This window comes from Macaca fascicularis, chromosome 13, assembly GCF_037993035.2.
Source record: "Macaca fascicularis isolate 582-1 chromosome 13, T2T-MFA8v1.1".
Classification (NCBI taxonomy): domain Eukaryota; kingdom Metazoa; phylum Chordata; class Mammalia; order Primates; family Cercopithecidae; genus Macaca; species Macaca fascicularis.
The window spans coordinates 36265361-36291048 of NC_088387.1; the positions used below are offsets into that span (position 1 = coordinate 36265361).

Genomic DNA, 25688 nt, shown 5'->3' on the forward strand with positions numbered 1-25688 from the left:
GCCCCGCGCGCGGATCTCGCGAGAGCGTTAGAGGGCGGAAGCGCTATTCGAGCAGGATGAGGTTCGTGGTTGCGTTAGTCCTCCTGAGCGTCGCAGCGGCTGGTAAGACCCTCTATCCAGCATCCCACTCTTGCCCCCAGATCCCCCATTCTCACCTGGGCAGGTAACTTCTAGGCTCGCTTCTTCCCTGCCCGACCCACCTCTCCGCTCGCCATCATCTCCCGCCCCACCCCCCAATCCCTGTTTCCCCGCTGCTCCCAATATCTTCCAGCTCTGAGGAGTTCCTTCTTCCGGCCTGCCCTTCTCTGGTGCTAAGTCGTTTTTCTATTTTAGGAGCCGCGCCGCTCTCGGACACCGCAAGTGTCAAGAAAGAAGAAGCTGGAGTTCGGCCTTCTACAGAAAACGTCTCTACTTACCCCACCTTGAGCCAACGGCCTGGAGGCTCTACCAAGTCGGATCCGGAGCCGCACACTTCAGTAGACAGCCCTAGCAGTTCGGATCCAGAGCCGCAGACTTCAAAAGACAGCCCTCGCAAGTCGGGTGCGGAGGCGCAGACCCCAGAAGACAACCCCAACAAGTCGGGTGCGGAGGCAAAGACCCAAAAAGACAGCTCTAGCAAGTCAGGTTCGGAGGCTCAGATCACAAAAGACAGCTCCAGCAAGTCGGGTGCGGAGGCAAAGACCCAAAAAGACAGCCCTAGCAAGTCGGGTTCGGAGGCGCAGACCACGAAAGACAGCACTAGCAAATCGGGTGCGGAGGCGCCGACCACAAAAGACGTCCCTAATAAGTCGGGTGCCGACGGCTCTAGCAAGTCGGGTGCGGAGGATCAGATCCCAAAAGACGTCCCTAACAAGTCAGGTGCGGAGAAGCAGACTCCCAAAGACGCCGCTAACAAGTCCGGTGCAGAGGAGCAGGGCCCAATAGACGGGTCTAGCAAGTCAGATGCGGAGGAGCAGACCCCAAAAGACGGCCCTGGCAAGGTGGTTCCAGAGCAGCCTTCCAGGAAAGACCATTCCAAGCCCGTCTCCAACCCTTCTGATAACAAGGAGCTCCCCAAGGCTGACACAAACCAGTTAGCTGACAAAGGGAAGCTTTCTCCTCATGCTTTCAAAACCGAATCTGGGGAGGACACTGACCTCATTTCTTCCCCGCAGGAGGAAGGTAAGTCTTCAGAGCCTACTGAGGATGTGGAGCCCAAAGAGGCTGAAGATGATGATACAGGACCCGAGGAGGGCTCACCGCCCAAAGAAGAGAAAGAAAAGATGTCCGGTTCTGCCTCCAATGAAAACCGTGAAGGGACACTTTTGGATTCCAGGGGTAGCGAGAAGGATGACCATTATAGGGAGAGTTCTGGAAATGCCAGCGCGGAGAGCAGCCACTTCTTTGCATATCTGGTGACTGCAGCCATTCTTGTGGCAGTCCTCTATATCGCTCATCACAACAAGCGGAAGGTAGGTCTAGAGCGGCCTTCGGGAGGGGAGTGGGGTTTCCAGCACCCTGGAAGCTTGGGTTTGGGTGGGTATCCTATCACTGGATGCCCGTGAGCACTGGGGACTTTAAAACAAACTTCAGTTTTTTTCCTCGGGCCCCATTAGGCCTTTTTACTCTTGTTTTGTGAATCGTGTTTTCATCCTGTCATCTATTTACTTTGAGTGTCCTCTGCTACTGCATTAGGAGCCAAGTTAGGCCATTATTAGGATCTGACCTGAGGTGGAATCTCCTCCCATAACTTTGCACTTGGGCCCTTCACAGCCTCAGAGGACCTGAGTACTTGACAGTTAAAGCACGTACCTTCCATACTATTTCCATTCTTGAGACGACATATCATTTCTAGTTTCCTTTCCCAACATTCTCTCTTCCATCAGTGGCACAAAGAATAGTTTCAATTACTGCATCTTCAATACCAGCAACAAGGAGCCCAGGGACTTCTGCAATTAATAATAATTAGAAGAAAGCCCAGAAATTGCACAGACATGTACACCTGTGACTTTTTCAGCAGGGTTTGGTCTGTTTATTAGCAACCACTCTAATGACAAAATGATTGCATTTCATATTGAGCCCCCAAAATTTAGAAGCTAGTTTCTGTAACCTGCTTAAAATTGGAGAGTCCATTTCTGGCCATGAGGCCTGTGGCTAGAAAGAATAGAGGGGAAGACCTTTAGTAAAAATGTGCATTCCTGGCTGGGTGCAGTGGCTCATGCCTGTAATCCCAGCACTTTGGGAGGCTGAGGCGGGAGGATCGCTTGAGCCCAGGAGTTCGAGACCAGCCTGGCCAACAAAGCGAGACCTCGTCTCTACATACAATAAAAAAAAAATTAGCCAGATGTGGTGGACGTGTGTGGGCCCAGCTAGTCTGGAGGCTGAAGTGGGAGGATGGCTTGACTGTGGGAGGTCGAGGCTTCAGTGAGCCATGGTCACGCCACTGCACTCCAGCCTGGGTGACAGAGTGAGACCTGTCCTCAAAGAAAAAAAAGTGCATTTCTTTTTTTTTTTTTTTTGAGACGGAGTCTCACTCTGTCACCCAGGCTGGAGTGCAGTGGCCGGATCTCAGCTCACTGCAAGCTCCGCCTCCCGGGTTTACGCCATTCTCCTGCCTCAGCCTCCCGAGTAGCTGGGACTACAGGCGCCCGCCACCATGCCTGGCTAGTTTTTTTTGTATTTTTTAGTAGAGACGGGGTTTCACCTTATCAGCCAGGATGGTCTCCATCTCCTGACCTTGTGATCCGCCCGTCTCGGCCTCCCAAAGTGCTGGGATTACAGGCTTGAGCCACCACACCCAGCCAAAAAAGTGCATTTCTTATTCTATGTCCAGGTGTCCATTATGCAGGGTAACCTTGGTCATGAAATGAGAGTGACAGAGAGTATAGTTGATGTAGCAACGTGGGATGAAAGAGTACATTTGCAGATAGGAAATTCTGATTATGATTATTTTTAAAGGAATGTCCTATTGTAGATATCTCTAGGAAGGAGTTGATAGATCTTTGACTTGTGTACCTTTGAATGAATCATACAGACTTCCTCCCACACGCTAGAACTCAGACAGCCTTCTATTTGTTATTTCCTATTAAGCGATACAAAAGATTCTGATGTAATTAGGCTCTGTCTTTCTTAAACTGGTTAAAGTTTAAATAGACCTCTGTGAGTGTACTGCTCTTTCTACAGTCAGGGTCATTAACAAATATGCTACCAGGTGACTGCCTCTGATTTCAGAGACTGAACTATGTCATTACTTGTTAATCATTTTCTTTTTCTTTTCCTCAGATCATTGCTTTTGTCCTGGAAGGAAAAAGATCTAAAGTCACCCGGCGGCCAAAGGCCAGTGACTACCAACGTTTGGACCAGAAGGTAAGGAAGGAGGAGCCAGGTCCACGGGAGGGATAGTTAACGTTAGATGGACCCAGTAGTGGGCTTGCGTTTGCCATGGCAGCAGTGGCCGATTCTGGGGGTGCTGTTGCTGTTGCATTCGCCCTTTTTAGACAACAAACTAGAAACATCTAGATACACATATCTCTGACGTTAGAGCTAGAAGAGACCTTCGAATACTCTACAGCAGCTCCCTCCCTTGACAGATGAGGAAATAGGCCCGCACAGAAACATTCATTTTTTTTTTCCGCTAAGTTTCTACTGCAAGTTAGTGGCAAAATCAGGACCTGATAGCAACTCCCTGGTCTCCCAGTCTTGAGCTTTCTGCATTCTACCAGCACTCCATAAACTTTAATAGGCATTTGAATCACCTTGGGGAATTTTGATAAAAAGCATTGTCTGATTCATTTGATGTGGGGTGGAGCCTATATTTCTACATTCTTTTTTTTTTTTGGAGGCAGAGTTTCGCTCTTGTTGCCCAGGCTGGAGTACAGTGGTGCAATCTCGGCTCACTGCAACCTCTGCTTCCTGGGTTCAAGCTATTCTCCTGCTTCAGCCTCCCAAGTAGCTAGGATTACAAGTGCCACCACCATGCCCAGCTAATTTTGTATTTTTGGTAGAGATGGGGTTTCTCCATGTTGGTCAGGCTGGTCTTGAACTCCCAACCTCAGGTGATCCACCTGCCTCAACCTCCCAAAGTGCTGGGATTACAGGCATGAACCACCATGCCCAGCCTAGGCATGGTGGAAGTTCTCAGGTGAAACCAAATGCCACTGGATCCACACTTTATGTGGTAAAGCACTAGACTACGCTCCCTGAAAACAGAAGCCCAGAAGCACATAGGCCTCTAACTCCCTACATCAGCCTGGCTTAAGCACTGTGGGCTGGAGTTCCTGAGTACAGCCAATCGATTCCTCTGTCAGAGAGATAAGCCCTCCTTCCACCCCTATTGGGGGAACCCCCACTCCCAGTATTTAAACGTAGGTTCTTTCTATTTTTCCTAAGTGTCGGCTGGTCTGAGAAATAAAGAGAAAGAATACAAAGAGAGGAATTTTACAGCAGGGCCTCTGGGGGTAACATCATATATTGGCAGGACCGTGATGTCCCCCTGAGCTGCAAAACCAGCAAGTTTTTATTAGAGATTTCAGAAGGGGAGGGGGTGTATGAACAGGGAGTAGGTCACAAAGATCACATGCCTCAAAGGGCAATAAAGATCACAAGGCAAAGGGCAAAGCAAAAATCACAAGGCAAAGGGCAAAATTAGAATTACTGATAAGGTTCTGTATTCAGCTATGCACATATTGTCTTGATAAACGTCTTAACAGAAAACAGAGTTCGAGAGCAGAGAACAGGTCTGACCTCAAGTTTACCGGGGTGGGATTTTTTTCCCTACCCTAATAAGCCTGAGGGTACTGCAGGAGACCAGGGCGTATTTCAGTCCTTATCTTAACTGCATAAGACAGACACTCCCAGAGCAGCCATTTATAGACCTCCCTCCAGAAATGCAGTTCTTTTCCTAGGGTCTTAATATTTAATATTCCTTGCTAGGAGAAGAATTTAGCAATATCTCTCCTACTTGCACATCCGTTTATAGGCTCTCTGCAAGAAGAAAAATATGTCTCTATTCTGCCCAACCCCACAGACAGTCAGACCTTATGGTTGCCTTCCCTCGTTTCCTGAAAATTGCTGTTGTTCTGTTCTTTTTCAAGGTGCACTGATTTCATATTGTTAAAACACCCATGTTTTACAATCAGATTTCATATTGTTCAAATATACACGTTTTACAATCAGTTTGTACAGTTAACGCAATCATCACAGGGTCCTGAGGTGACATACATCCTCAGCTTCCTAAGATAACAGGATTAAGAGATTAAAGTAAGACAGGCATAGGAAATTATAAGAGTATTTCTAGGGAAGTGATAAATGTCCATGAAATCTTCACAATTTATGTTCCTCTGCTGTGGCTTCAGCCGGTCCCTCCATTTGGGGTCCCTGACTTCCGTCAACACACCCCATGGCAGCAGAGCTGAGCAAGGGTCTCTCTAAAGACAACCTGTCTAAGTAGGAAGAGTGTACTCTACTGCATTGCTACCAGTGTGCACCCTTCCTTCTGGTTTCACATAGCAACAAGCAGGACATTGGCAAAGAACCATTGGTGGCCCAAATATGAATTGTTCCCAAACTTCCTGCAGGGAACATGATTCTCTTGTACAACTCAATATTAGCTACAAAACGAGCCACTGAGCTCACAACATCTTTGCTAACTAGTCCAGTAGGCCAGCTTTACAATTTAGCTCTGGACTACTACCTTTTCAGATAATTGACTTTAAGGATTTCCCCTTTTTATGATATTTGTTTGTTTTTGAGACAGAGTCTCACTCTGTTATCCAGGCTGGAGTGCAGTGGCTCAATCTTGGCTTACTGCAACCTCCACCACCCAGGTTCAAGCAATTCTCCCGCCTCAGCCTCCCAAGTAGCTGGGATTACGGGCGCCCACCACCACGCCCAGCTAATTTTTAGATTTTTAGTAGAGACGGGGTTTCACCCTTTTGGCCAGGCTGGTCTTAAACTCCTGACCTCAAGTGATCCACCCACCTCAGCCTCCCAGAGTGCTGGGATTACAGGCATGAGCCACCATGCCCAGCTTGTGATTTTAAAAAAAACACACATGTGGCTGGGCACAGTGGTTCATGCCTGTAATCCCAACAGTTTGGGAGGCTGAGGCAGGAAGATCACCTGAGGTCAGGAGTTCGAGATCAGTCTGACCAATGTGGTGAAACTCCATCTCTACTAAAAATACAAAAATTACCTGGGCATGGTAATCCCAGCTACTACTGAGGAGGCCAAGGTGCGGGAATCGCTTGAACTTCAGAGGCAGAGGTTGCAGTGAGCCAAGATCGTGCCACTGTACTCCAGCTTGGGCGACAGAGCAAGACTCCGTCTCAAAAACAAAACAAAACAAAAACAAAACAAAAAACACATGTAAATGATTCACAACAATACAGAACAGTATGAGGCAGAAGCCAGGATTCTTATCTCTCCAAGTGTATGTCTTTCTAGTGTTATGTTTCATTTCAAACTTTAAAAATCATTTTGTGTGCTATTTTAATTAATTGCTGTTTCTGTGATGGTGGGTCAGTATGTCTTAATTCTGAATGTGTTCCCTGCACCTCCTAAAAGATCTTTTTTTTCCTCCCCAAAGTCATAACAGAATGGTATATTCCTCTGGAAAAAGATGAACGTCACCAATGGATTGTGCTGCTCTCGTTTCAGCTTTGAATTTTTTGTCCTTGAGAACCTTGTCCTCCCTGCTGATTTGTTTCTAAATCAAAAGAAATGAAGAAAAAAGTACTGTGACCTAAGAGACACCCTCCTCTAGGATTTAGTGGCAAGTCTGGGCTGGCAGAGGTAGGGGGTTGCTTTGGGGTTTGCACCTGCACTTTGGTGACATCGTTCTTCTGTGTTCCCTTTATTTATGCTGGTGGCTTCCATCCATTCCTCCTCTGAGTGTGAGTGGAGGGCCATGTGGAAACACGGCTATGACCAAAGGGATATCCCAGTCTGGGCAGGTTGCGCTGCTGACCACCCTCCCTTGGGGCCCGGGCTCTGTAGGAAAGTTGGCCCTTGATTGTGGCATTGCACTCTCACGGTTTCTCTCTGCAGACCTAGGGGAAAACTGCAGGTAGAAGTGCTTTTCTACTAAGGCCTCTTACTTTTGGGGGGATGTGCCCTACAGAAGACATAGAAGATGGGGAAATGCCGATGGGCAAAGAGCTACTTCGAATACATAATTCTCTTCAAAGACTTCAGCAGCAAACCAAAACAGCAGGTTAAAAAAAAAAATGCTTTTCTGGGTGCAAGTCTAACCTGTCTAGCATGAGATCTTCTTGATTTTCTGATTATTTTGTGTAACTTGAAACAAAGTGAATCAGCTTCCACTTGGTTGTGCCGAGCATAAAACAGAACTTGGGCTTCCTAATAGGCCACTGTCCCATCACAGATTTTTAAAATAAATATGATTTGAAATAGTGTGATCTTTCACACAATCATACTCAGTAGGAACTTTTTGAAATAGGGCAACTTCATGTTTCATGCGAGAAAACATGAAGGAGGGTTTTGGTTTTGGTCTGCAGTTTTTCCAAAGGGCTTTTATGAGATACATTTCCCACAAAGTCCATTTGGCCTTTGTTGCCTAAAACAGACAAAATAGACTTAGATTTATTAATAGAAACTAACTATACTCTCTGCCCATTTTTACCTCAGTGTATTTAATGGTCCTTTAATCTGATATAAGATGCCAAGGGCATTTGATAAAAATTATTCTTCCATGCCATGTCAGGAGTTAATGCAAATGAAGAGATTCCGTGGGTTCCCCTGGGATAAGTGAGGTTAGTGTCTTAGACCACACTATTGTTTGAAGGTTTATCTCTTCTAGTCATGCTCTTCCACATTGTAGACAGCCTAAAGAGAGTTGTTTTTGAGCTGATCTCAGGGAAGTACAAATAACTTGGGAGATGAGGGACAAAAGATGATTCTGTGCTGTCAAGGCAGTAAGTCTGAAGAAAGGACCATGCTTCTTATATTATCTTCCACCTTGCTTAAAACAGCCCATAGCTTTGAGTTGACATTTTTATTCTTGGCAGGTAGCCTACTTTATGGAGGTAAGGAATGAAGACTTACCCTTGGGTCATTCTCTGTACTGATGCATTGGTCTTCTAATACTTTGCACCAACCTGAGGAATCTTCTTTTAGGCTCCTCTAGCATCCCCTAAGACCGTGGCTATTGCACTTCTCTCTCCCTGCCTGCCTCCCTTATCCCTGCCTTTCCCCTCCTCGTGTTTTCTGATTGTGCCCATCTATACCAGCTCCTTTCCTTCCACCTTCATATGCACCTGGATTTTTCTGTTCCCAACTGTCCTATTTGTTATTCATCCTGCTACTCAAGTTCTCCAGCATGTTGCTTCCCTTAAGTTGCCATTCATTCTCTTCATGACTTTTACCAACTCACTTCGGTCTCTGTCTGTCAACTAAGCTTTTCTAAAGGTTACCAGTTATCAGATTACCAAATCCATGGCTTTTTCTCAAAGCTTAGTCTTGTCCTTGATGGAACTGGACACTGTTGACCATCCAAATGGAAATTCCCCTTTCTTGATGTCTCTGACAAATGGTCCTTTGCCTTATCTTGTGCTGGTGGGAAAGAGGCCCTCAAAGCCAGGCCTCTCTATTCCTTTGACTGTCTCCTCAGCCATTCACATCCATTCTTCATCCTTGGAGTGAATGATTCCCAAGTCTTTGTCTTGGCTTAGTACCTAAAGAACCCAGTGCTGCTGGTATCGAATAGTTCAGCTTGGTTGTCACAGAAAGGAATTTCTCTCCTGCCCATCAGCCTGTCCCTTCCAGCTGTCCAGGTCAGTCTTCAGTCACCTGAATTCCTAACTGCAGACTTTTGCCCTTTTTCTCTCTCATCACCAAAGTCCTATCCGTTTTTTAAAAAAATAAAAGATCCTTAGCTACAGTCTTTTCGTTTTCCTTGCTTCTCTTGTTGCCCACCCCCAGCCCGTTTTACTTCTCTGTTGGATTTTCTGTTTTCAGATCCACATTTACTGGGTTTCCTGTGCAGCTTCTTGGAAAGAAGTTCAATCTTGGAAAGACTGATCTTTCCAAAATATTTGCCCTGGTCTGAAGCTTTGGTCTGAACTTCTCGAGGCTTAGAGAATCCAGTTACAGACTTTTTGGGGTTCAGCATGCTATAGATTGACACCCTCCTGCCTGTCTTTCTCTGCATCCCAACCTGGCCAAGGTCCCTCCTGTGGGGTGCCCATCTGTGCCTTTATTCTGGCTGTGCCCTCGACTTTCCAGCTTCCCATGGTTCTTTGGTTAGGTTTCTCTTCCTTCTCTTCTTTCTCCTGCCTTCCCTAATCTGCCTGTTTCTTCAGGGCCCAGCTCGTTTCCTCGTACGCCTTCCTCACTACCCCACCCCACGCTGTCGACTCCTTCCCTCAGCTCCACTAGCTCTTCATCATGCCACTCCTTTCAGAACTTCAACAAACCAGGGCAGTCAGGATCTGAAGTCTTTCTGGTCTCCCCAAGCAAACTAAGCACTTGAGGGACAGCCCTTGGCAATGCTTTCCTGTCTGCTGAGCATGGTGACCTTCCTTAGGACTTTCAGAGTTCAGTTCCTTCTGGCAGATATGTTTTCTTTCTCCATGCCACATGGATGTGACTCAAATGTGGGGTCCCACAGCTTTTCCTGGCTACCACTTGCTGTGACCTTATACATATGTTGGGTTTTGCTCTTGAAGAGGAGAGCAGGAAGAAAGGTTGGTTTCAGAAACCAAGAGAGATGGCAGTGGACGAGTACATTTTGTCACGGAGTCCACAGAGCTGAGCAGACTCTGAGAAGTATCATTGCTTGTGTTGAAAGAATACAACAGGATTTAAGTTTCTCTTTAGAAATTGCACTGAAGAAAGGCAGGGCGCGGTGGCTCACCCCTGTAATCCCAGCACTTTGGGAGGCCGAGGTGGGCGGATCACGAGGTGAAGAGATCGAGACCATCCTGGCCAACATGGTGAAACCCCGTCTCTAATAAAAATACAAAAATTAGCCGGGCGTGGTGGCGTGCACCTGTAGTCCTAGCTACTAGGGAGACTGAAGCAGGAGAATTGCTTGAATCCGGGAGCCGGAGGTTGCATTGAGCTGAGATCATGCCACTGCACTTCAGCCTGCCAATAGAGCGAGACTCCGCTCAAAAAAAAAAAAAAACAAAAAACACAGCACTGAAGAAAATACCACACAGCAAAGGAAAACTTATTTTCTGCAAGGTGTCTTTTCAAAGATAGAATGTTTGAAGCATGTTTCCTGGAGATTGTGTGGATGAGGGTGAGCTGGCTGAAGCGTCGTTCAAGCTGGGGGGTGTAAGAAGCACGTGCAGCCACAAGAGGCACCTCCTATAGTCAGCTAAGGGCTTCCCTTTCTGCACCCAGCTTTTGGGTGAAGGGTGATTTCTGTTAGACAAATCTGTGCTTCAGTCATAGATGTTAATAGAGGAAGCAATTTTCCTGCTGCAGATCCCTGAAGAGAGTTGCTGAAACAGTCTAGTTCCAGACTCAGGGGAGGTCGAAGGCCAGTCTGTAGAAAGGCTGAGGCAACGGGGAAAGACTTGACAGCTAGTTACATATGCTCTGACATGGTACCCCCATGATGGCTTCCAGTGACACATGTGCTGATAGAATTCTAAACCTCTGGAATTTCCCTGCTGGTTAATTCTGTGGCCCTTGACTGTACAGGGTGACCTGATGCCAGATGCTGTGGGCGTGATGAGAACTAGAGAACTTGCAGTGTGGAGGAAGCTGTGTGAGGCACCAGACCCTGTGCTTCTGCAGGCCATTTCCTGAAAACCCCTGTTAGAAAGGTTGGGTTTAGTGTGACTTGCTTGAGCAAGAGTCCTTGGGAGAGATTTTGAGGTTTAATTTAACAGTATCTCCAGAGCTAACAGTGACTCCATTCAGCTAGTTCCGCAAGTCAGATGTAAACTTAGAGTCTCCTTTGTGAAGGGTTTGGGTCTGAGCTGTATAGTACGTCAGTGGGTAAGCCCAGCCCTTCATCCTCTGATAGATACCCCTTTAATTCACCAGACTTCATGTTCGATACATTATTAATAGTTGAAATTGTTTCTCTTCTTTTGTATTTTCCCAGTTAATAGATGGCTACTGTTTCCACAATGTTTTATATTTTCAGCTTTTTGTAACTTAATTACTTAATTTTATTTTTTTAAAGCTTGTTGCGGTCTAATGAGAAGTATTTTTCAGTGCATAATGTTTTTCCGAGCTTCTGTTAATGCCATCCCAATGTAGTTTTGTTGAACAGAAACCAAAATAAATTTCAGAATGTTAAAGCAATGGATTTAATACATTATTTTATTTTATTTTATTTTAATTTTATTTTATTTTTTTTGAGATAGAGTCTTGCTCTGTCACCAGCCTGGAGTGCAGTGGTGCGATCTTGGCTCACTGCAACCTCCACCTCCCAGGTTCAAGCGATTCTCCTAACTCAGCCTCCTGAGTAGCTGGGACTACAGGTGTGCACCACCACGCCCAGGTAATTTTTGTATTTTTAGTGAAGACGCAGTTTCACCATGTTGGCCAGGATTGGTCTCAATCTCTTCCTCGTGATCCGCCCACCTCGGCCTCCCAAAGTGCTGGGATTACAGGCATGAGCCACGGCACCCGGTCAATAAATTTATGAATATTACATTAAGATGAACTACAATAAGACCTTTGGCATGTCAGTTTAACATAAGTGAAAGGTCCTTTTTATGCCTTTTGAGCCTTCCTTCACCTTCCATCCAACACACACGGTACCAGTAAATTACAGATGCCATTTCTGAGCTTTGCACACTTTCTCTGGCTTTCCATGTTCTGCTCCTGACCAACTCTCCTACCACCTGACTCCTCCCAGCCTGGCTGCCTCTGTTGCTTTCAGTAGCTGGGCCATTGCTGGGAACACTCTGTTGCCTCCCTGTGCTGTCCCCTGCTGTGCCGTTGTCTGGAATGCCTTGCAGCCTGCCTCAACACAATAAGGTAATCTTCTAACCAGTCCATGACCTGACTCCTGATGTCACCCTTCCCTGCGTCACCCTTCCCCACATATTTGGAGGATGAGGCTTGATTGAGGCTCAGGTACTGAGCTCCCTGAAGGTGCCTTGATGCTGGCACATCGAGAACCAGATGCCACCCCGATCATAAGGAAGGCAGACCCAGGACTTCCATATGAACTGGATATGATCATCTGACGTGCCCCCTAATAACTGATGGATCCCGCTGTTACTCCAAAGCTCCAGACCACACCGGCCCAGACACAGGCATTTCCCGTGCCCTGAAGAGCCACTGAACCCAGAACAAAAGAGATCTAGAGCTCTCCAAACCTATGGAATGGCAACCAAAACAATGCCCAGGTTTTGAGTTAAGCCTCATTGGTCTCCCTTCTCCCTCAACAGTGTAGAACTGTGCAGCACAGCACTAAGTGAATGAGAGCAGAAGCCTCAGGACAGAACTGAACCCACCAGCTTGAGCTGACAACACTGCCAGGCATTCTATCCACCGATGGAATTTTCTCTGATCACTGAGTGAGGAGGTATGGGTGAGCGATGCAGAGCGCTGCCTGTCATGAGACATCAAGCTATCCAAGTCAATATCCTGTTAGTAGGGACGGGATGTTATAAAAGGCATAATGATCTCACCTGCCGCAGCTGGAAGCAATGATTCCATTGCCCCAGATTCGGAATTGTGATTTAAACTAGGCCTCTCTTCAGGAATCAGAACCAAATTAGAGTGCCTTATATGTGCAAGGAACTAATGCAGAAAGACATGGGTTAAGTCAAGGGAGATGCCCCAGCCATTGGGCAGATTCCTCTGACTCCTCCCTGATGGAACTAATTCTTCTTCTTCTGTGCCTGGATCCTAGAGCCAAGATCCTTAAGGTCTGAGTACAAGTTCCGCTTCAGGATGGCACTGCTGCACAGCAGGGCACCTTGCAGGGCCCCGACCAGCCCACAGGTGAAGATATCCTGGCCTAGGAGGCAAGAGCAGAGGCCCCTGAGCGTGACCCAGGCAGGCCCAGGGGAGGGTGGGGCCCTGGTGCTCTTCCCTCCACATGAGGGCCACCCAGAGCTGGCTCCAATCAGGACCAGGGCCACAGCCTGCCCAGGCAGCCCTGCTCAGGGGATGAGAAGCTGCAGGGGACAGCAGGGCCTGAGGACAGGAAGAGAGGACATTGGGCGACAGGGGCCCAGGGTCTCAGGTCCTGACAACATGGGGCAGTGAGTATACCTGTCAGGTAGAGGTTGGGGATGGGGCTCTGGGCCCTCAAGGAGGCCATCACACGGGGGTGCAGGCGGCCCAGGTCATGGTCAGCCCCGTAGCAGGCACCTCGGGGAGCAGCCAGATAGAACTGGTTGGTGAGTGGGGATCCTGCAGTCACACTCTCCACCTGAGGGCACAAAGGGTGGGGCGGGCACGTGAGATCCTGGCTCCCCTCCCTCTTCCACTGTCTCCCATTTGCTGACTGTGGGTATGGGTGCCCTGTCCTTCCCTGGGGCTCATGTCGTGGGGCCCAATTCCCCTGTCTTTGCAAGGAAAGGGCAGAAATGGCACCATGAGGTCTGTCACCACCCCAAATATTTTACCCCCTACCTTCCCTTCCAGCTGTGGGAACAGTTTCATGACCACTGACATAGAGGCTTCCACAAAGGAGTTTTTGAAGGTCTCATAGTCACTGCCCCACTTTCCCTTCAGCTCCGCCTGCCACTCTTCAAACCACTCGTAGGCGCTGGGTATGAGCATGATCATGCTGGACCGGTCTGGGGGTCAGAGCTGATATTAGTACTGCCCGGCCCCTCCCTCCAGCCCCTCACCCGGGACCCGCAGCCCCACCTGGGAATCGGTCCTCCCAGGTCGGATCCTTGGCTGATGGGAAAGCGATGAACAGAAGAGGGATGTGTTCCACAGCCTCTTCCCTGGGCATGGAGACGTAGCGCTCCATCCTGCGTGTGACAGGAGTGTGGTGCGATCTCCAGGCTTTTGTCCTCAAAACCTCAGAACCACTGCAAGGACTGCTCAGCCCTAGGGACTCCCCACTGAAGCTGAGCCACAGCCTTGAGGTGACAAACTTCCAGGAGCAAATTAGATATTGCCCATTTCCTCCCATTCCATATCCTCTGCTCATTCTCTGAGTCAAGCAGGGAGGCACAGGCCACACGCATACACACCACACACAGACACGTGTGTCTTACGCCTGGTCCATGTCCGTGTCATGGTAAACATAGTAGTTGGTGGATGGCAGATGCAGGTCCTCCTTGGTGCCTCGCAGGCAGATGAAAACAGACATCATGCCTAAGCCAGGCCGAACCATCCCCAGCTGCTGCTTCACACCTGCCAAGGGGAGTGGTTGGTGCCTGTATGAACTATGACCAGAGACGGCCACTCCCTGCTCCTAGGAGAGCTTCAGGGTGCCCGCTCACTGTGTCCTGAGCCTTATCCTCAGTGCCCAGGCCAGTTTTACAGCTGTTTCAACTTGACGTTGGCAGGGGCCTGCTCTTCTATCTCCTCCTGCCTGGGAAGGACACTGCCCTGGGTTCCTATTCTTCCACCTCCCCCGCCTCTACACCAAGACCCTTCAGAGGCAGGCGACCCCCAGCCCTGGTCCTCAGCCCCCATGAACTGGCTCAGCACCCGCAGGAGGGTCAGGCTTACTGCCTCCCATCTTCCCCTTCGTGTCTTGAAGTGGGAAGCGCGTGACTGGGCTCCCTCTATGAAGACCACACACGTGAACAGCAGCTCATTACCAGCCTGATTTCAGGATTAACTTTTATGCAGCCATGGAGTGAGTGAACATGCATGATTCCTAGTGTGATGTCAGAACACGTAGGCCTCCAGAGGGATGCCATGCATGTGAGCAAAGGCAGGCAGCCTGACTGGTACTTGGCATCTCAGGACTTAGCTGGAGGGAGGAGGGAAGAACCGCACTATGGCAGAGGCCGCAGCCACTGTGGGGCACCTGATGTCCCCCAGACCTAAACAGCTGGGCTTCCCCACTCCTCAGCAGATGACCCGAGACCGGTGTTCCAGAAACTGCCCCCACAGATTCTTCTGCTGTCTTCCCATTCCCGGGACCAGCTCTGGCACCTGCCTGAGGGATGCTGGGCCCCTGGCTCCTCTGCTTTTTCCTTTTTTAAAAAATATTTATTTTTAGATGGAGTCTTGCTCGTCGCCCAGGCTGGAGTGCAATTGCATGATACCTGCTCACTGCAACCTCCGCCTCCCAGGCTCAAGCGATTCTCCTGCCTCAGCCTCCCGAGTAGCTGGGATTACAGGCACGTACCACCACACCCACTAATGTTTGTATTTTCAGTAGAGATGGAGTTTCACCACATTGGCCAGGCTATTCTCGAACTCCTGACCTCAAGTGATCTGCCCGCCTTGGCCTCCCAAAGTGCTGGGATTGAAGGCATGAGTCACTGCGCCCGACCTGCTTCATTCGTGTAACTAAATATTTGTGAGGCCCTCAGGTTGTATTCAGGAGGAAGAGACACAGGAACAGGGATGGAGGGCAAGAGGGACAGATGGCTCTAGCTGGGCTGCCTGGGTAAGATGCTGGGCCTGGCCAGGACAGTGTCAGTTCCCAGAGGTCCTGGGACAGGGGAGAAGGGAGATCAGTGTCACAGAGAGAAAGGCAGGAAGTAACAAAGGCAGAGCCTGTCTGTGCACCACGCCCAACCCCCCTGCTTTGCCCTTGGGCTGTCTCTGCCTCACCCCCTCAGCTCCCCAGGTCTGAGAGAGGGGAGGCCGTGCAGGCTGTAGGCCCAGCCACGTGGGGCAAGGGAAAGAGAGGCTGGCATTGGTGGAGCCACCCTATGCCCTGGAGACAATCACAACTCACATACCACCCAGTCCCCATGAGGAAGGCCAGGACCTCGCTTTACCCCCCAGCCCGCTCTGCTGTCCCCTTCCCTGGTTCCTTAGGGAGCAGCTCCCGGGCCCACCCTCTGGGGTCAGGGCTCCTTCCCCTGCTCTCTGGCTCCTGCACCAGCCAAGGTTTCTGCCACAACACATCCGGAGCTGCTCTGTGCTCTCCAGCTCCCGCCCCAGCCTGAGCCCTTCATCTGGGCCCCTCTCTCTCACCCCTGCTGGGTTCCTAGTTCGCCCTTCCCAGCGGCCTCCATTCCTCAGATCACACCAGATGCATCCAGTTACATGAAGTGGCGGGACCTCTCAGCCGCGGTGGCTCAGCGGCTCTGCTCCCTGTGGGCTGCCTGCTCTCCTGCTTCTCCTCCTGAGGCCTCTTCTCTGGAAGCCCCCTCAACCCAGAAGGGTGAGAGGAGCTGGAGCTTTCAAATCAGACCAGCTACTCCACTCAGCCCTGCCCCTTTCAGCTGAGTGGGCTCAGGACTGTAATTAATCTGTATGGGCCTCAGTTTCCCCAACATTCAATGCTAGGGTTAGGATGATGTTAGAAGCAGCGTTCTCACCTTGTTGCTTAAGTACAATCAGAGGGCCGGCCAAGAAGAGGGGAAGCATGACCCAGATGGAGCAAGTTGGCTCCAGAAGGGGACACGTTGGGGAACCTGCAAGAGGGGCAGTGCAGACCCGCCTTTTACCTGGCAGACAGCGGGCATTCCCCGGCAGTAGGTGCTCATAGGTGTTGAACAGCCCTGCATTGGAGACCACGACGGGGCAATAGATGTTCACCAGCTCATGCCCCTTCCTCACACTGACATCTGTAGGCACAAGTGCTTGGCTGAGGGTCTGTGAGCTCCAGGACAGAGAGGAAGGCCCACGGCCCCCATGGATCTCTCTCTTACTGTGCCCATTGCTCAGAACTTGGAGTCCAGCTACCTAGACTCAGGCAGGGCAGGCCCCTGGGAAAATGCAAAGTGAGTGAATATCTTTAAGGGCTCTCAGACTATCCTATAACTGCTCTGGGCTTCCTTTCCCTGGCTCTGCATCCATTCCTGTGTGTGTATGGACTCTGTCTTTCCTTTACCCAAAGCCCTGGAGAAACTTCAAGGGTTGAAGCCCATCTGATAGAAATCCAGGCCTTTCTCTGCTGTCAGAGTTCCTTTTCAAAGAAACAGTCAGGGGCTGAATAACTGCTTATGTTCAACAATGTACTGCATATACAAGGGTGGTCCCCTCAGATTATAATGGAGCTGAAAAATTCTTACTGCCTAGTGATACTACAGCCATCCTAAGGCAATGCACAGTGTCACACATGTTTGTGGTGATGTTGGTGAAAACAAACTCACTGCACTGCCAGTGATATAAAGAAGTCTATCACACAGAATTATGTGCAGTAAATAGTCCTTTTTTTTTTTTTTTTTTTTGAGACAGAGTCTCACTCTTGTCTCTCAGGCTGGAGTGCAATGGCACGATCTCCGCTCACTGTAACCTCCATCTCCCAGCTTCAAGTGATTCTCTGCCCTCAGCCTCCCGAGTAGCTGGGGCTACAGGCAAGTTTTGTATTTTTAGTAGACAAAGTTTCACCATGTTGGCCAGGCTGGTCTCGAACTCCTATCCTCAGGTGATCCGCCTGCCTCGGCCTCCCAGTGTGCTGGGATTACAGGCGTGAGCCACTGCGCCGGCCTATAGTACTTTTTAATGAAGGAAATGACTATGTTACTGGTTTATGTATTTGCTATACTTTTATTGTTTTAAACAAAAAAGTTTAAGGAGTAAAAAAAAAGTTTTTGTTTTTGTTTTCTTTGAGAGAGAGTCTCGCACTGCTGCCCAGAGTGGTGTGCAGTGGTGTGATCTCAGCCCACTGCAACCTCCACTCCCGGGTTCAAGAGAGTCTCCTGCCTCAGCCTCCCTAGTAGCTGGGATTACAGGCGCCCATCACTATGTCCGGCTAATTTTTATATTTTTAGTAGAGTTGGGGTTTCAAGGTCATGGTCTCAAACTCTTGACCTCAAGTGATCTGCGCAACTCGGCCTCCCAAAATGCTGGGATTAACAGGCGTAAGCCACTCCACTCAGCCCCCAAAAGACTTTAATTAGAAAAAAGTTCACAGAATAAGGATATAAAGAAAATATTTTTGTGCAGCTGTACAATGTATTTGTGTTTTAAGCTAAGTGTTATTACAAGAGTCAAAAAGTGTTTAAGTTGATAAAGTAAAAAAGTTAAAACTAAGGTTAATTTATTCTTGAAGAAAAATAATTCTGTATAAACCTAGTATTGCCTAAGTGTACAGCATCACAGTCACTCATCACTCACTGACACACCCAGAGCAGCTCCCAGTCCCGCACGCTGCATGCCTGGGAAATGCCCTATACAGCTCTGCCATCTTTTATCTTTTTTTTTTCTAAGACAGAGTTTTGATCTTGTTGCTCAGGCTGGAGAGCAATGGTGCGATCTTGGCTCACTGCAACCTCTGCCTCCTGGGTTCAAGCGATTCTCCTGCCTCAGCCTCCCAAGTAGCTGGGATTACAGGCGCCTGCCACCACGCCGTTAATTCTTGTATTTTTAGTAGAGACGGGGTTTCTTCATGTTGGCCAGGCTGGTCTCGAACTCCCCATCTGAGGTGATCTGCCTGCCTTGGCCTCCCAAAGTGCTGGGATTACAGGTGTGAGCCACCGCACCTAGCCACCTTTTCTAAGTTTAGATACACAAACGCTCACCACTGTGTCACAGTCACCTACAGTATTCACTACAGTAGCATGCTGTACAGGCTTGTACCCTAGGAGCAATAGGCTAGACCACATAGCCTAGGTGTGTATACCATCTGGATTTTTTTCTTTTCTTTTCTTTTTTGAGACGAAGTCTTGCTCTGTCACCCAGGCTGGAGTGCAGTGGCGTGATCTCCACTCACTGCAAGCTCCGCTTCCTAGGTTCACGCCATTCTCCTGCCTCAGCCTCCCGTGTAGCTGGGACTACAGGCGCCCACCACCGTGCCCGGCTAATTTTTTTTTGTATTTTTAGTAGAGACACGGTTTCACCGTGTTAGCCAGGATGGTCTCGATCTCCTGACCTTGTGATCTGCCAATCTCAGCCTCCCAAAGTGCTGGGATTACAGGCTTGAGCCACCGCGCCTGGCCCCCCATCTGGGTTTTTCTAACTACATTCTATGATGTTCGCACAGTGCAATTGCCCAACGACGCATTTGTGAGAACGTTGTCTCAGTTGCTAAGCGATGCATGACTGTATATGAAATGTCTAGAATAGACAAGTTCGGAGACGGAAAGTAGATTAGCGGTTGCCTAGGGCTGGGGGAGATGGGCAAAATGTGGAGTGATTTTCAAAGGATATGGGGCTTCCTCTGGGGTGGACAAAATCTTTCTAAAATCAACTGTGGTGATAGGTGCGTAACTCTGAACATACAGCCGATGAATTGTCTACTTTTTTTTTTTCTTTTCTGAGATGAAGTTTTGCTCTGTTGCCCAGGTTGGAGTGCAGTGGCGCCATCTCGGCTCACTGCAACCTCCGCCTCCCAGGTTCAAGTGAATCTCCTGTCTCAGCCTCCTGAGTAGCTGGGATAACAGGCACGCACCATCATGCCTGGCTAATTTTTGTATTTTTAGTAGAGACGGGATTTTGCCATGTTGGCCAAGCTGGTCTGAAACTCCTGACCTCAGGTGATCCACCCACCTCAGCCTCCCAAAGTGCTAGGATTACAGGAGTGAGCCACCACACCTGGCCTGAATTGTATACATTTTTTATTTGAGGCAGAGTCTTACTCTGTCGACAAGGCTGGAATGCAGTGGCACAATCATAGCTCACTGCAGCCTTGAACTCCTGGGCTCAAGCGATCCTCCTGCCTCAGCCTCCTGAGTAGCTGGGACTACAGGCTTGTGTGCCACCATCCCCAGCTAATTTTTTTTTTTTTTTTAAGAGATCAGGTCTTGCTATGTTGCCCAGGCTGGTCCTGAACTCCTGGCCTCAAGTCATCTTCCTGCCCCAGCCTCTCAAAGCATTGGGATTATAGGCAAGAGCGGCTCTGCCCAGTTGAACTGTATACTTTAAATGGGTGAAGCGTAACTTTAAATGGCTGAAGTATGTCTCCATAAAGCTGTTACAAAAAAATTAATTGTGGTGCTAGATACTATGGAAAGTGTCCAAAAGATGCTTCCTCACATCTTGGCAATTACAAGTCAAATGGGTGATAGAAGCATAAGCTGAATGTCTTCCAGGTGGCAAATTCATTTAAATTAACTGTAAACATGATTCCCCCCTTTGCAGCTCAGTCACAGACACTGACTGGCCTGTGTACATTGGAGATAGGAAGCTGGGCTCAGGTTTTCTGAGGGTGTCAGGCATGCCTTACAGTCCCCTGTGGCAAGTGGCGATCTTCCTTTGCATATATGCGAAAGTCTAACACAGGGTTTGGGAGTGAAACGGGTGGTTTGATTCAACAAAAGCACTAAAGAAACACTCAGAAAAGGTCTTGCAACTGCAATTTTATTTTCTTTTGTGAAAATAAACAACTGGGAATTTAAATTGCTCCAAAAACCATAAAAACAAAAAGAAATACACACAGAAGAAGCATGTGAGGTGATGGGGAAGGGAACAAGGTCTCTAGAACTTTGGCAGATTGTGCTGGCACGGACCCAGGTGACAGGAGCCAGACCATGGGGCCGGCCCTGCCTGCCACTCTGGGACTGTGAGGGGATGATCGCCACTGGCAAGGACAGGGAGGAACACAGACTTCTTCGCTGAGGAAGTGGCAGGCACCTTGAGTCCCTTTAAATGGGGGAGTTGGGGGGAAACCATTTCAGAGGACCCGCTTGCTCCACTGAAAGCTGGGGTTGGCGAGTTTGGGCCCACTGAGGGAGGATGCTGGTGGCAGCAAATCAGGCCATGATGTCTTCTCACATGGTGATGGCCTCACACTGGGCAGAGGACAGAGGACGAAGAAGAACCCACGGTATTGAGCAGACGATGAAAACTTGGACTGGGTAACAGGAAATACCACAATGGCAGAGCTGCAGATGGAGTGGGGGAAGCTGGGGCAGGTGGCGGGGGCGAGAAGAGACAGGAGATAGAAAGTGCGAGAGAGGTAGAGAGAGAGGCACCCTCTGCCCAGGTCCATCCACCACAGCACCTACGGGACGAACAGCACGCTACTTTTCAGTTCTTTTTCTTATAAAGATTTTTTTTTGTTGTTTTGTTTTGTTTTTTAAAAAAGCCTTAAGATCAGCTACTGGTTACATCTACAAACTGTAAAGTGCTGTTGTTACCAGCCACTTTACAGAACAGTCCAGAGTGGTCAAATATTGACCAATAAAGTCTCCTTTTTCTTTTTCTTCTGAATCATTACTACTCAATGAGTCATGTGACAGCCTGCAGGGGTCAGGGGGCAGCTTAGTGGGCAGACTTGGTGACCAGGGAAAGAGGCTGGGCCTGTAGCACCGGGAGGGCCTGGTGGGCATGGAGTGTGGCGGGAAAGGACGGGGGAGAGGCCAGCAGAGCTGTGGGCATGGACCCAAGGGGGAGGGGCCGGGACAGGAGGGGAGGCTGGCTGCCCATCTGGCCAGAGGAGGAGGCTGCAGCCTTAGCTGACAGGAAGGCAGCAGAGTGGAGAGCCAGCTGGGCCCGGGTTTCTGGTTTGGTGGTGAGGGAGAGGGGCTGGGCTTGCTCCGAATGGGTGGCAGCAGGGGCAGCTGGTGAGGCCAACGCTGCAGAGGGGGTGGCCGGGGAGTCCAGCATGCTCCCGTGGGAGGAGGCAGGGCTGTCACAGGGCTTCTCGGGGGGCAGGTACTGAACACATGGCTTCTTGCTCTTGGAGGCCAGAGCACCTAGGGGGAAAAATACAAGAAAGAGTGAGCAGCTATAGCTCTGGGAGAGGCGGAGGCTGAGGAACAGCCCTGGTGATACACGTGCTTTGGAGACACAGGCATGCTTTTGGCGAGGACCTGACATTACTTCCAAGGCTTTCGAGACTAGGAAACTGCATTCGCAAATACCCAGCGCACAGAGAAGAGGCAACGCCCAAACTGATGAAGATCCACCCAGCATCGGATTGGAGAGAAGACAGCTCAGTGTCTCACAGGACCACCCTCCCTCTTTCTAAAGCTCGCAACTTTTGGGATGAAGCTCCGGTTTGCTTTGAAATCTCTGGCTTATGGTATTAACACAGTCAGAGGGAGCGCATGCCTGCTGAGCAGCGCGCCAGACAGCGGGTTCCGCAGCATGCACGGGTCCCACTCATGTGCACTCCTATGTGTAATGGAAGGAAGGAAGGAAGGGAGGAGGGGAGGGAGGAAGGGAGGGAAGGAAATAGGGAGGCAGGGAAGGAGAAAGGGAGGGAGGGAAAAAGGGAGGGAAGGAAATAGGGAGGGAGGGAAGGAGAAAGGGAGGGAGGGAGAAAGGGAGGGAGGCAGGGAGGGAGGAAGGGACGAAGGAAGGAGAGAGACTGAAAGCACTTTAAATCATGCAAGCAGCGATACACTTGTCCTGGAGTAAGCATGAGACGGAGGTGTGACCTAAATATTAATAATAGTCGTCACAGTGTAAGCATCTTTCTGTGCTAGGCATGATTCTGGTATAAAGAGATTTTATACACGGTTTTGACACAAAGTGCCTCCTAAACCCAAGCAAACTATTTTTTCCGGTGTTCAACCAAAGAAACATCCAAGGAAACCCTGGCTGTCCTCGATCCACTGACAGGTGGGATGTCAGGGGCTCATGTGCTGCTTTCCTAAGGGCATTTCAAAGACAATTTCAGCCTCATTCCATTAACCCTCAGGTAGGATGATTCACTTTTCAACGGAATTAAAAAGTGCCTAGGCTTTGAAGTGACAAAGTCCTGGGATCAAATCCTACCACCACCACTGAAGCAGAGTACCTGGGAAAATGCCTTCACACCTCAGAGCCTCTTAAGTGGCCACCTCGAGAAAGGGGTAGTAACACCTGCCCGCGAACACCGAGGCAGAAGCCCTGACCCGTCATGGAGCTAGAGACGGCATGGGCAGGTGTGGCTGTGACGGAAGGAAAAGCAGGAGAAGAGGCCAGTGCCCCCGGACGCACCCTCTGCCTCCTGGACTTGCTGCTGTGGCTGTGTCTGGGACAGCTGCTTTTCTCTCTTCCTCTTCTTTTTCTTACCCTGGAAAATATAGCAAAAGGAAGAGTTAAGCCGGGAGAGAAGAATGCTGGCTTCTCAGGGGCTCCCAGATCAGAGAGAATACAGGACGTTGCCCTTTACTGCTCTTGATCCCTCAGGGAGGGTGTGGAGAGAGAAACGATTCAGATCACACCCGTGGGAACCCGCGAGGAGGCAGAGGGAGCCCTTCCTCCCCTACAAATGCATTTCCCCTCCAGGTTGGGTGTCCAACGCCTTCTTGGAAGGCCTCCTCCCTCCACTGCCCTTCAGACTCTGTTTTTCCATTTCTGTCCCTAGAACAGTGCTTCTTGATCTTTTCTGAGGGGTCCCAGGTCCCTTTGAAAGTTTGATGCAACTGTAGGTCCTCTTACCAGAAAAAAAGCAAAGAAGAACACGCATGCAAAAATTGGCTTGGTTTCCGGGAGCTCAGAGACACGCCCCCTGAGGATCACACACTGGTCTTTGAGCCATGGGTTAGGAGTGGCTAGAGACACTCTTCCCACCACAGCTAAACATGTGCCCTGTGTTATGAAATCGAGGGCAGAGTCCAGTTCAAAGGGAAATGTATAAACTGAAGTCTGTCCTCAGGACTTGTTGACTTCCTGAGAATTAAAACGTCTTCCCTATTTCTAGAGAAGTATGGGCTTCTCCCCCATCTTAAGAGTCCTCTACAAATGCAGTCGCTTTCCTTTGCCCTTCTTCCTCTTGCAGAGCTGCTGTTGGGGTCTGAGCATCCTCTGCCCAGAGCGTGCACTTACGTAGTTGTCCCGGGCTGACCAGGTCGGGTAGAGCTGCGAGTGAAGCTGCCGCTCCTTCCGGGCCAGCTCGTAGTACTTGGCCTGTTCTTCTCGAGACAGGTTGTGCCACTGGGGGAGAGAGGGTCAGAGACGACAGGGAGCCATCAATGCAGGGATGCTGCCCCCGTGGCCTGGAGGGTGAGGGCAGGTCTTACCTTTCTTCCCAGGATCTGGTTAATGGCCGCACTTTCCTTCAGGGTGCACTCAGCCACCACCTTGGCTCTCATCTCCTTCATATACAACATGAAGGCATTCAGAGGCTTCTTCACGTGGGGCTTCTTTTCTTCCTCCTTTTTCACGGTGACTGGTGATTTCCTGGGAAGGCACGTGATTGTAGGTTAGTATGTGTCAGGTGTTACATGACTCATCAATCCCTGCCTGTCACTGAGACGCCGCTGACTGTCTCTGGGGAGGGGCGCGGGCTGCCTGGATGTTAATTCAAGTGGCCCCATGGCTGCGCTCAGCGCCTGAGCACCTTCCTCCCCTAGTTTCCCACCTTTGAATGATCTCCAAGCCAGATTCTTTGAAAATCTACTCTCTAATTTCCTGACAGAGGAACAGAGTGTGGTGGGGGTGCTGAGATGAGCTCTCACTGGAGCTGGCAGGTGCTGGCGACGGCGACAGGACACAGTGTGGGACACTCTGGGCAGAACCAAGGGTGGGGTCTCCTGGGATCTCCAGGGAGCACTGACTTTGGCTTCCTGCCATCTTTATGGCACACGGCCAAGGTAAGGACCCTGGTGCTCGTCTCAGCTAGGCCACCAGCCCACCATGAGTCCTTAAGAAAACACTGTCTCCTTTCTGGGCCTCACCCTTCCATATATCTTATGGTGGGGAGGAGGGGGAGTTAAAAGCTTTCTCAGGTTCTCTTCAGCCTCTGAGACCTGACAGTAAATCTTTTCTTAATAGGAGAGAAGATGCACCACGTCCCTGAAAGGACAGGGACCCAGAAGGTCCGAGGGAGTAAGTCCCGACAGAGAGGGAGAGCCTGGCTGGGGAGGCTGTGCTGCCTGCTGAGTGACACCAAGAGAGAAGAGTACATGGCATTTGCTGCTCAGTGTGTGGACACCCCTCTTCACAGCCTGTACCCTCTCACCCGCAATCCAGGCTGCCGCTTACTTACGCGCTCACTGCAGGGCTCAGGCTGGGGGGTGCCGGTTCCTGCTTGACGATGGGGGAGACGATGGCAGGGTGGGGGATCCCTGAGGTGGGCAGGCCAGGGTGGGCAGGAGCCACCATGTGAGGAGAGAACCGACTGGAGACCAGGCTGTGCACCGGATAGAAACAAATGATAACAGAGGGATTCAGGCTGGATACCTGCCACCCGGCAGAGGACACGGTGGCTCTCTGCCTTGAGGGCACAGGTATGTCCGTGGGGCAGAGTCTGAGGACTAGAAGGCTATTTGTCGTCTTCTAGAGAACCAGGTTTGGGAGATGCCTAATGCCTCTTCCCTCTCCCCACCAACACCCAGGCTGCCCATCTGGTCCTGGAAGCAGGCGGGATGAAACACACAAAAGGGGCGGAGGGTCAGAGGCCCGGGCACGCTGGGGAAAAGAAGGGCTTAGGCTGTGGGCGGCTTTCCTCTGTCCTCAGAGGTTCCACTGTCAGGTAGAGCTGGTCCCTAAGACAGAAATCCCCTTTCACTGTCTCCTCTCCTGACATCATTTCAGGAAAAATCCATCTTCTCCCAGTCCCTGGCTTCACTGCAATATACAGACAGTCTGCAACTTAGGATTTTTGACTTTATGATGGTGCAAAAACGGTATGAATTCAGTACTCTGTTTGACCTAGACGGGGTTATGTCTAGATAAAACCATCATATGTTGCAAATATTCTAAGGTGAAAGTTGTGTTTTCAATGTACGATGGGTTTATCAGGACGTGGCTCTGTCCTAAGTCGGGGAGCACCTGTCCTCAAAATGCTTCTGTGCCAGAGC

At 49.8% G+C, this 25688-nt stretch overlaps 3 protein-coding genes across 12 annotated transcripts in view; 1 reads left to right on the plus strand and 2 right to left on the minus strand.

The window, feature by feature from the left end:
• The first annotated feature begins 29 nt into the window (after positions 1-29).
• TGOLN2 (trans-golgi network protein 2) lies at positions 30-25585 on the plus strand. 4 transcript variants are annotated; one of them, XM_074011413.1, is made up of 5 exons: positions 30-102; positions 334-1451; positions 3262-3345; positions 11325-11461; positions 24661-25585. In XM_074011413.1, exons 1-4 carry the CDS (start codon positions 57-59, stop codon positions 11427-11429), a joined length of 1353 nt encoding a protein of 450 aa, XP_073867514.1. In that variant the 5' UTR covers positions 30-56; the 3' UTR covers positions 11430-11461; positions 24661-25585. The 4 variants fall into 4 exon arrangements, with proteins under 4 accessions (XP_073867514.1, XP_065382970.1, XP_015288976.3 ...); XM_065526898.2 differs by lacking the exon at positions 24661-25585 and having other exon boundaries at positions 11325-11617; XM_015433490.4 differs by lacking the exons at positions 11325-11461; positions 24661-25585 and adding an exon at positions 6566-11262.
• LOC102143939 (all-trans-retinol 13,14-reductase-like) lies at positions 12562-17106 on the minus strand. The gene is made up of 7 exons (XM_065526549.2): positions 17085-17106; positions 16518-16637; positions 14154-14292; positions 13795-13904; positions 13555-13721; positions 13192-13351; positions 12562-12934 (listed from the first exon to the last, which is right to left on the minus strand). Exons 1-7 carry the CDS (start codon positions 17104-17106, stop codon positions 12795-12797), a joined length of 858 nt encoding a protein of 285 aa, XP_065382621.1. The 3' UTR covers positions 12562-12794.
• Positions 20297-25688, minus strand: part of TCF7L1 (transcription factor 7 like 1) — a 180071-nt gene continuing 174679 nt past the window's right edge. For 5 of the 7 annotated variants that reach the window (XM_005575445.4, XM_005575444.4, XM_074011376.1 and 2 more), the window contains 5 exons: positions 24875-25018; positions 23907-24066; positions 23713-23820; positions 22882-22957; positions 20297-21650 (listed from right to left, as the gene is read on the minus strand). In XM_005575445.4, coding sequence (XP_005575502.1) covers positions 21217-21650; positions 22882-22957; positions 23713-23820; positions 23907-24066; positions 24875-25018 — 922 coding nt within the window. In that variant the 3' untranslated portion in view covers positions 20297-21216. Of the gene's footprint in view, positions 21651-22699; positions 22958-23712; positions 23821-23906; positions 24067-24874; positions 25019-25688 lie in introns of all 7 variants that reach the window. The other 2 variants (XR_012422117.1, XR_012422116.1) reach the window with 1 other exon arrangement.

What these genes read in the sequence shown, in the direction of transcription:
- LOC102143939 (XM_065526549.2), bottom strand. Translation starts at nt 17,106, where the DNA reads ATGGCTGTAGTATCACTAGGCA. An exon ending in GAATGCCCGCTGTCTGCCAG is followed by an intron (nt 14,293 to 16,517) that starts GTAAAAGGCGGG and finishes TCCCCTTGGCAG; the next exon opens with GTGTGAAGCAGCAGCTGGGG. An exon ending in GACACGGACATGGACCAGGC is followed by an intron (nt 13,905 to 14,153) that starts GTAAGACACACG and finishes TGTCACACGCAG; the next exon opens with GATGGAGCGCTACGTCTCCA.
- TGOLN2 (XM_074011413.1), top strand. Translation starts at nt 57, where the DNA reads ATGAGGTTCGTGGTTGCGTTAGTCCTCCTGAGCGTCGCAGCGGCTG. An exon ending in CTCATCACAACAAGCGGAAG is followed by an intron (nt 1,452 to 3,261) that starts GTAGGTCTAGAG and finishes TCTTTTCCTCAG; the next exon opens with ATCATTGCTTTTGTCCTGGA. An exon ending in ACCAACGTTTGGACCAGAAG is followed by an intron (nt 3,346 to 11,324) that starts GTAAGGAAGGAG and finishes TTTTTGAGATAG; the next exon opens with AGTCTTGCTCTGTCACCAGC.